The following is a 9,989-nucleotide window of genomic DNA, read 5'->3' as shown; positions in this document are numbered from 1 at the left end:
CTCGTTAACTGGGCTGAACAAAAAATAACGGGGGGACCACCGATGCATAATATATTCCAGATGAAATATAAAAATAAAAGTTACTCAAATTTATTCACAATGCTTACTTTTCATTTTTCTTTAATTGTATCTTGAAATTAAACAAAAGTTTGAAAAAAGTTTTTTTATTTATTGAATATGATTTTTGCATCCATTAACCCCTCGGTCATTTTGGTTTGTTTTGGTTTTTTGACGTTTGTCTGCTTTTTAACTGGGCTACGGCCCAGTTATCGAGCGCCCAGTTAAAAAGCAGCCCAGTTAAACAACGCCCAGTTACCGAACAACTACTGTATCGACGTTGTTATCGACCTATTTTACAAAAAAGATACAATCGGTCACCACTTCGCTACAAAGAATTGATCTGACAATTTTAATGTGTATATTAATTTCGGTTTTGAGTAAAAATAACTTGAATGATCGTGATACAATTTTTGTCTGCGAATAAAATAACATATTTTAAAAGTTCTACATTTTATTGCTATCAACTCTTAAATCTACCAGCTAAAATACAGCATTCACTCCAGCCTCCCCCCACTCTGCTCTCCCCCTCCGAGCTCATCAACTTGAACCTTCCGAATCGAGTGCTGCTTTTTCCTCTTGTGCCGCAGCTTCGGATTCTTCGTGTCCTCAAACCCGTCCGCCTGCGATTGCTTAAACTGCTCCCACGGATGTTCGCGAACCACCCCCCGAGCATCGTCCAACTTCAACCCCTTCAGCCCCATGTGATCCATCCAATGGTCCAGCTTAAGCTTGTAGCGATTGTACTCCAGCTTGAACTCCTCGCGACCCGCTCGACGCGCATTTTTGTCGTACTTTTTGTCCATCTTTTCGCACTGCCTGTTGAACGCGTCCAAGTGCTCGAGAAACTTCTCGTTCGGCTTGAAGCGTTCCTGCTTGACGATTTTCAGGATTTCCGTCACGTAGCGAAAGTTCTTCATGGCCGTGCCCTGCCGAAGCATCGCGCCGAGAATTTGAATGTTGACCCGCGCTCCGGCCTCCTCCATCTCCTTGAGCAGCGCCCGCGCCTCGTCCTGCGTTCGACAGCCGAGCGCCAGCACGCCGTACGTCACGATGTCCGGTTCGAGCCGGGCGGTCCGTATCATCGTGAGCACCTCGCGCGCCCCCTCGTAATCGAACCGCATCGAGCGCTTCTTGATGAGGATGTTGAAGAAGTCAATGTCGCAGCGGATTCCCAACCGCCGGATGGTGGAGAGGACCTGCTTTTCGGCGACGGTCGTCGGCGGGACCACGTCCAGCAGCTCGGTCATCGTTTTGATGTCTGGTTGGAGGTTTAGTTTTAGCATTTCTTCGAGGAAGTTGGACGCACCGCCGAGGAGAAGGAGTCGATCTTGCGGTTCCGTTACTTGGCCTAGGCTGACGAGACTGCCGAGGTGGGGACGACGCGATAGCAGGTTTGGGGTGCCTTCTTGGATGATTTCGTCACGTTGTTGGGTAATTTGAAGTTCTTTGGGGGTGTCTGGCGAACTTTCTTCGATGAGCGCAGGTTGGAAGGATTCTTTTTGAGCTAGTTTTGGTTGGCTTTGGGTCAAGATTTGCTCGATAACCTGCGTGGTAGCGTCCAAATCTCCTAATCCACAATCCCGCACCGATCGCAACAGCAGATTGAACGAATAAACATCCGGAACGGCTCTCATTCGGTACATTTTGTGCCACACGAGCAGCGCGTGCCGAAATCCGAACTCCGCATCGCTGATGCAGGCTTGCAGCAGAAAATTGAACGTATCCGTGTTGATGTTCAGCTGCTTCGCTTGCATCTCGTCGACCAGCGCAAACGCCGTCTTCAAATCCGCACATCGCCCGTAAGCCTTGATCATGGCGTTGTAATTGGACTCGTTCGGTTCGTAGCCCTTCTCGATCATGATCTCGCGCAGTCGATTCGCCTTCTCCAGCCCGCCCCCCACGAACGGTGTGTTGGCGCAAGCGTTGAACAGCGACGTGTACGTTCCTCCGGTGACCTTCAGCCCGTGCTGCTTCATCTTGTTGTACAGCTGGAAGGCCTTCTTGCTGTACCCGACGCGGGCGCAACCTCCAATCACCAAATTAAACAGATAGTTCACCGGTTTGACGCGATCCTCCTTCATGCGCACCTCCAGCACGTCGATCGCTTCCTTCACGCGCCGGTTCTTCAGGTGTCCCTTGATTAGATCCGCGTACTGCTTCGTGCTCAACTTTTGCGACCTCGCCGGCAAGTTCTGCAGAAAGTTCTCCTCGCGCAAGTCGCCCTCGTCAAGCCGATCCGGTTCCGGAACGGACGGCGAGAGCGTGCCGAACGTGTCCGGGTCTTGTTTGGCCTCCAGCAGGGAAACGTCATCTCGGTAGGTTCGGTTGAAGGCAGCGAAGGAGGTGTGAACTAGGCGGACTGTTGGGAAAAGCCGGTTCGGAATGGGTGGCAAACTGGTTAGGTCGCGTGAGATCTTGGCACGCAGCAGTAGATGGCGGCGAACTGTTCGGGCGATGAGGGAGGCCATTAGGAGGCGGTTAATTGCACTTTACTATTTTTACGATTAAATTAATCAAGTTTTTGTAAAATTTACGCGAAGATCCGTTTGAACTGCGAAGTAAACAAACACACGCGAGATTTGACGTTTCAAACTGCTCACATCTCTTGTTTTTTGGTTTGACAGCCTTTACAAATGTTGAAAAAGGGCTTGAAAACTTTCTAGATAAAAAAAAAAATGTATAAAAATTAATCACACTCTAGAAATTTACCAAAATTTTCAATTTCAATAAAACATTAAAATTTGATTTTTTTTTATTTTTGCAAAAGTCCTTCTCATTTGTGACGCCAGCTTTGATTCCGAAATCAAAACAAAAGCTTTTCTTTTATCTCTTGTCAGAACAAATTACAGTGAAACTTTCGCAACTCTCATGGTAAACTTCACAGAAAGCTTAACTCCATGTTGCACTTTACAATCCAATTGGAAACTCAAGCAGTGCAGTGTTGATCGCTTGTACAAGAGTCCGCACAGTGTTTCTTCTTCCGATCGTGTCCGTGCTTTATTCGTTCCGTTAGCGCCGTCTCTTCTTCCTACGAACCGCAGCCTACTCCGGAGGTTTGCTGCTTTCTTGTACTTTCATGAAATTGATCCAAAAAGTGCTGCTTCGATTCGGTTCGTCGCCAGTTCAGTGCTGGAGCGCCTTACGGATAGATCGAATCGGTTCTATTTAACGGTAAGTCACACCACTAGCCTACTTGTTACTTAGAAATCAAACATCTTTTGTTTCCTTTGTCAATAGACTCAGTTATCTCAGCAATAGAGACTAGTATGTGACGATAGAGATTCAGATAAGGAATTTGAAGGTCAGCAGGTTTCAAACGTGGTGTTGCACCGATGATCTTCAAAAATTGTTTCAAAATTTGATGATTCATTGCCAACCAAGTCAAGAATCGAGCGTTTCCTTTAGGTTGCCATGGTTATTGAGTCGATAGAACCGCATTGTTTACCGCACATCGGAGGGCGTTCTCTTTGAGTGTCTAATCGCGTCCAAGTTGCCATGTGTGTCGAACACCACGTGTGACGTCATAGCGACGCGTGTGACTTTCCTCGTTGGCATCGCGACGCTCGCTATTTTCGGTATTTCCTTTTGCGCTGACGCTACTTGCTCAGTGGTAGAAGCTGGTAGAAGTGGCTTAGCGAAAACGTTGACGAGATATCGTGTTTACGATTTGTTTGTTTATTTCATACGATAACTTGTTGATGTACACAGTCGTAGGAATTCTCAGAATATCTTTTAATTCAAGACTTTTCCCAGAATACCCACGATGAACTGCTCTCTGGACACCAGCTACCATCCGTCCGTTTCAGCATGGACGCTGCACGATGCCATCCACGGGACAGTCCACTACCCATCCTACGTACAGCCCATCGTGGACACGCCCGAGTTCCAGCGGCTCCGAAACCTCAAACAGCTCGGAACGAGTGCGAAAGTGTTCCCGTGTGCAACCCACACCCGCTTTGAGCACTGTCTGGGCGTTGCTCACCTGGCTAGTACGCTGCTGGACACGCTGGAGCGTAACTCGCGCGTCCAGGTCAGCGACATCCACCGCAAGTGTGTAACGCTGGCCGCCCTGCTGCACGACATTGGCCACGGCCCGTTCTCGCACATGTGGGAGGACTTTGTGCACCGTGGAAGCGACAAGACGTGGACGGTGAGACTGATTATGCACAAAACAAAACCCATAATCAAATTTGATCCCTTCCAGCACGAGCAATCATCCTGCGAAATGGCCCGTCAGCTCTTCGCCAACAACGCCATCCAGCTGTCCCAAGGGTACGAACACTTTTACGCGGAGCAGCTCATCTGCGCGCTCATCACGGGCAACCAGGAAGCGCTCAGAACGCTCCTCACGCCGGACACCATGTTCCTGGCGGAGATTGTGCACAACAAGCGCTACAAGCTGGACGTCGACAAGTGGGACTATCTGATGCGGGATTTGTTCTATCTGCGGGGCGTTATCGACGTGGACAGCGAGTTTGTGCGGTTGTTCGAGCACGCCCGGGTGGTCCGCGATAAGGAGGGGGTGACCCATATCGGGTACCGAGCGCGGGACTATCGCTGGATCGTGCAGCTGTTTGAGGCGCGGGCGAAGCTGCACATGGAGTGCTACCAGCATCCGATCATTTTGGGGCTGGAGAAGTTGTAAGTATTTTGGGTTCCTTGGAGTAATGTTTCTTCTTATTACAGGAATTCAACCTCGATGAAAACAGGAAGATCTGAACCCAAAAATTCTGACTTACGACAGATGATGTGAAGCATCCGTTTTATACTCATACAGTTGCTGTTACCTCTGAACTTAAACCTAAGGCTGCCACCCTGAGAAAAACCCATGACTTTCCGCTTATGAGACGAAACCCGTAACCATTAGACAGGAAGATTCAAACTTAAAGATTCTGACTTATTTCAGTGAATTTCGGTGAAAACAGGAAGATTCAAACTCAAAGATTTTGACTTATTTCAGTGAATTTCGGTGAAAACAGGAAGATTCAAACTCAAAAATTCTGACTTATCTCAGTGAAATTCGGTGAAATCAGCAAGATTCAAACTCAAAGATTCTGACTTATCTCAGTGAAATTCGGTGAAATCAGCAAGATACAAACTCAAAGATTCTGACTTATTTCAGTGAATTTCGGTGAAAACAGGAAGATTCAAACTCAAAAATTCTGACTTATTTCAGTGAAATTCGGTGAAATCAGCAAGATTAAAACTCAAAGATTCTGACTTATCTCAGTGAAATTCGGTGAAATCAGCAAGATACAAACTCAAAGATTCTGACTTATTTCAGTGAATTTCGGTGAAAACAGGAAGAGTAAAACTCAAAGATTCTGACTTATTTCAGTGAAATTTGGTGAAAACAGCAAGATTAAAACTCAAAGATTCTGACTTATTTCAGTGAAATTCGGTGAAATCAGCAAGATTAAAACTCAAAGATTCTGACTTATCTCAGTGAAATTCGGTGAAATCAGCAAGATACAAACTCAAAGATTCTGACTTATTTCAGTGAATTTCGGTGAGAACAGGAAGATTCAAACTCAAAAATTCTGACTTATCTCAGTGAAATTCGGTGAAATCAGCAAGATTAAAACTCAAAGATTCTGACTTATCTCAGTGAAATTCGGTGAAATCAGCAAGATACAAACTCAAAGATTCTGACTTATTTCAGTGAATTTCGGTGAAAACAGGAAGAGTAAAACTCAAAGATTCTGACTTATTTCAGTGAAATTTGGTGAAAACAGCAAGATTAAAACTCAAAGATTCTGACTTATTTCAGTGAAATTCGGTGAAATCAGCAAGATTAAAACTCAAAGATTCTGACTTATCTCAGTGAAATTCGGTGAAATCAGCAAGATACAAACTCAAAGATTCTGACTTATTTCAGTGAATTTCGGTGAAAACAGGAAGATTAAAACTCAAAGATTCTGACTTATCTCAGTGAATTTCGGTGAAAACAGGAAGATTAAAACTCAAAGATTCTGACTTATTTCAGTGAATTTCGGTGAGAACAGGAAGATTCAAACTCAAAGATTCTGACTTATTTCAGTGAATTTCGGTGAGAACAGGAAGATTCAAACTCAAAGATTCTGACTTATTTCAGTGAATTTCGGTGAGAACAGGAAGATTCAAACTCAAAGATTCTGACTTCTCTCAGTGAAATTCGGTGAAAATAGGAAGATAAAAACTCAAAGATTCTGACTTATTTCAGTGAATTTCGGTGAATCCAGGAAGATTCAAACTCGATTCTGATTTATTTCGGTGAATTTCGGTGAAAACAGGAAGATTAAAACTCAAAGATTCTGACTTACGATAGATGATGTGAATTTGTATGAAAAGAAGATGAAATCAGCTTCTAATGTCTGTGTTGGGGAAACGTTATTGATTTCAATTTGTTTGTTAAGAATTTCTTTTCATTTTCTAACGATTAAAATTGTTTCAACCAACAGGCTAATCGACGCTTTGACACAAGCCGAAGAAAATGGTTTCCGTATCAAAGGGTAAGCAAAAAACGACCCTAAATCTAAATAAATTTTGCCTAAACTCCTCAAAACTCTCCTCCCAGAACCAAAATCTCCGAAGCGCACCAGTCGCCCCTAGTCTACCAGTACCTGGATGACAGCGTCATCAGTCTGATCGAAACGAACGAAAGCGCAAAGCTGCAGCAGGTGCAGCAAACGCTGGCACGCATCCGCTGCCGGCAGCTGTACTGCCGGATTCACGCGTCCAGCGAACCGTGCGATGTAAGACGGCGTTGTTAAACCACTTGTTGAAGAACCTAATGTGTTTGAACACTTGCAGATTGACGAGCTGAACAAGCGCTTCGGGACGGATGAGTTCTTCCAGCTTCGCAAGCGAATCCCGTACGGCAGCGAGATGGCCCCCCGGAATGTGCCGCTTTACGACGAGCGGGGCGAGCTGGTCGAGGACAGTGGCAGCATTGTGGAGCGGGTTCTGTGAGTTGTTTGCTTAATTTGGGAGCTGTAACTCCAAATAATTTGAATTTAAAAACTTTCAGAAGCGCGATTCCCGACAAGGGCCACTTTGAGCAATACCTGGTGTACTGCAAGTCTGAGAAAAAGGACGTCGTCAGCAGCGCTCGGGAATATCTGGAGAATGGTTCGGTTTCGAGATAGATTTTTAACGGCGAGAGACTTTAAATTTACCGTAGACAAATTATGTTTTTTTTTGCGAGGAGCTTAGCGCAGGATTTTTTTTTCTGAATTTTTTATTTTGTTTTTATTTATTTTATGTTCATTTTACCGTCAAGCAACGTAATTATGTACCTCAGACAGAGGGTTCGTAGTGTAGGTACGTTCGAAAAACCAACAATAGTGTTCTTATTGTGTGCGTACGTGCGTGTGTGTGTGTGTGTGTGTGTGGACACAACTCCAAAGTATTTCGTCAGTACGTATTGCTTTTCATCAGTCAACACCAAAATTTGTCCAGAGACAGCGTTCGATATGAAATGGATTTTTTTTATATTTTGTTTATTAGTGTTAATTTGGAGTGGACAGATAGCAAATATACCAGATATTTCGATACTTAAAATTGGTTTTATTAAATTATTAATTTTGGAAATTCGGAAAATTTAAAAAATTGGAAATTTGGAAATTTGAAAATTTGGAATTTTGGAAATTTGGAGATTTGGAAATTTGGAAATTTGGAAATTTAAAAATTTGGAAATTTGGAAATTGGGAAATTAAGAAATTTGGAAATTTGGAAATCTGGAAATTTGGAAATTTGGAAATTTGGACATTTGGACATTTGGAAATTTGGAAATTTGGACATTTGGAAATTTGGAAATTTGGAAATTTGGAAATTTGGAAATTTGGAAATTTGGAAATTTGGAAATTTGGAAATTTGGAAATTTGAAAATTTGGAAATTTGGAAATTTGGACATTTGGAAATTTGGAAATTTGAAAATTTGGAAATTTGGAAATTTGGAAATTTGGAAATTTGGAAATTTGAAAATTTGGAAATTTGGAAATTTGGAAATTTGGAAATTTAGAAATTTGAAAATTTGGAAATTAGGAAATTTGGAAATCTGGAAATTTGGAAATCTGAAAATTTGGAAATTTGGACATTTGGAAATTTGGAAATTTGGAAATTTGGAAATTTGGAAATTTGGAAATTTGGAAATTTGGAAATTTGGACATTTGGAAATTTGGAAATTTGGACATTTGGAAATTTGGACATTTGGAAATTTGGAAATTTGGAAATTTAGAAATTTGAAAATTTGGAAATTTGGAAATTTGGAAATTTGGAAATTTGGAAATTTGGAAATTTGGAAATTTGGAAATTTGGAAATTTGGAAATTTGGAAATTTGGAAATTTGGAAATTTGGAAATTTGGAAATTTGAAAATTTGGAAATTTGGAAATTTAGAAATTTGAAAATTTGGAAATTTGGAAATTTGGAAATCTGGAAATTTGGAAATTTAAAAATTTGGAAATTTGGAAATTTGGACATTTGGACATTTGGAAATTTGGAAATTTGGACATTTGGAAATTTGGAAATTTGGAAATTTGGAAATTTGGAAATTTGGAAATTTGGAAATTTGAAAATTTTGAAATTTTGAAATTTTGAAATTTTAAAATTTTGTAATTTTGAAATTTTGAATTTTTGAAATTTTGAAATTTTGAAATTTTAAAATTTTGAAATTTTAAAATTTTGAAATTTTGAAATTTTGAAATTTTGAAATTTTGAAATTTTGAAATTTTGAAATTTTGAAATTTTGAAATTTTGAAATTTTGAAATTTTGAAATTTTGAAATTTTGAAATTTTGAAATTTTAAAATTTTGAAATTTTGAAATTTTGAAATATTGAAACTTTGAAATTTTGAAATATTGAAATTTGGAAATTTGGAAATTTGGAAATTTGGAAATTTGGAAATATGAAAATTTGGAAATATGGAAATATGGAAATATGGAAATTTGGAAATTTAGAAATTTGGAAATTTGGAAATTTGGAAATTTGGAAATTTGAAAATTTGGAAATTTGGAAATTTGGAAATTTGAAAATTTAGAAATTTGGAAATTTGGAAATTTGGAAATTTGGAAATTTGGAAATTTGGAAATGAGGAAAGAAATGCTATTTTTTTTCGCTTAAGTAAACTGTAAGTACATATTGCACTCATTACTGCAAGCTGTATTTGCTCACACCAGCCATCACGCAGCATATTATGATGCGCTCACAGTTGATGTTTCCAGTTTTTCTTTCTTTTATGCTCGGCAGCAAGAAGAGACACAGCATAAAAGTTGGCCAGAAGAACAGAAATAAAAATCATCACCATAATCGTCAGCGCGAGAAGTGATTTTGTTTGAATGAGAATAATCAGCTTTTCTTAACGACGCGACGTGAGTAAAATAAACGCTGAAATGATAAAGAAAAGAAAAAAAAAAAAATAACACAGAAGTAGAGAGGGAAAAAGGCAGCACACGGTTTAGCACAAGTACATATTAAGAGTTGTATGCATCGCCAGTTAACAAAAGGGACAATAATGAAGCGCAATTTGTTCAACTGACTGCTGCTTGGGGATTATGGAGAATGTGCATTGGCTCTTTGTTGACGGTGCCTTTGGTGAGCTTTTTGATGAAAAGTTTGTCTTAAAATTCTGAAAAAAAGGAATATAAAGAGAACTTAAAAGTAGTTTTGTGAGCAAGCATCTTTTAGACTAATCTTTCTAAATTTAAATTTATGATACTTAATAGTAAAGTTTAATTTTTTCAATAATCAACGTTTTAAGCAAACACCGCATCAAAAAAAGTCCTCAAAAGTGCATCAAGCGTTTCACAACGAGGTGGCGAGCGAGTTGGAAAATCAAAAGGGAAAAAATAAAGAAATACAAAAAAACAGTTAACGTGCTGTGTACACGTGCCGGCGACTGCACTTGGGGAGCGCGCGAATCGCCGATCCTATTTGTTGTGTATGAAAGTC

General features: G+C 40.7%; 2 protein-coding genes across 3 annotated transcripts; one reads left to right on the top strand and one right to left on the bottom strand.

Moving 5' to 3' along the window:
* Positions 1-493: 493 nt before the first annotated feature.
* LOC6031029 (pentatricopeptide repeat-containing protein 1, mitochondrial) lies at positions 494-2,639 on the bottom strand. The gene has a single exon (XM_001841829.2). It carries the CDS (start codon positions 2,526-2,528, stop codon positions 555-557), a length of 1,974 nt encoding a protein of 657 aa, XP_001841881.2. The 5' UTR covers positions 2,529-2,639; the 3' UTR covers positions 494-554.
* Positions 2,640-2,963: 324 nt separating this feature from the next.
* On the top strand, positions 2,964-7,602 carry LOC6031030 (deoxynucleoside triphosphate triphosphohydrolase SAMHD1 homolog). 2 transcript variants are annotated; one of them, XM_038264483.1, is made up of 7 exons: positions 2,964-3,231; positions 3,814-4,210; positions 4,265-4,701; positions 6,501-6,551; positions 6,617-6,794; positions 6,853-7,007; positions 7,070-7,602. In XM_038264483.1, the coding sequence occupies exons 2-7, from the start codon at positions 3,824-3,826 to the stop codon at positions 7,185-7,187; spliced, it is 1,326 nt and encodes a 441-aa protein (XP_038120411.1). In that variant the 5' UTR covers positions 2,964-3,231; positions 3,814-3,823; the 3' UTR covers positions 7,188-7,602. The 2 variants fall into 2 exon arrangements, with proteins under 2 accessions (XP_038120411.1, XP_038120410.1); XM_038264482.1 differs by having other exon boundaries at positions 3,803-4,210.
* Positions 7,603-9,989: the final 2,387 nt, after the last annotated feature.

Source organism: Culex quinquefasciatus, chromosome 3 (assembly GCF_015732765.1).
Source record: "Culex quinquefasciatus strain JHB chromosome 3, VPISU_Cqui_1.0_pri_paternal, whole genome shotgun sequence".
NCBI lineage: Eukaryota > Metazoa > Arthropoda > Insecta > Diptera > Culicidae > Culex > Culex quinquefasciatus.
Note: the sequence above shows the minus strand (reverse complement) of the source record. Positions and strands in the feature narration are given on the sequence as shown.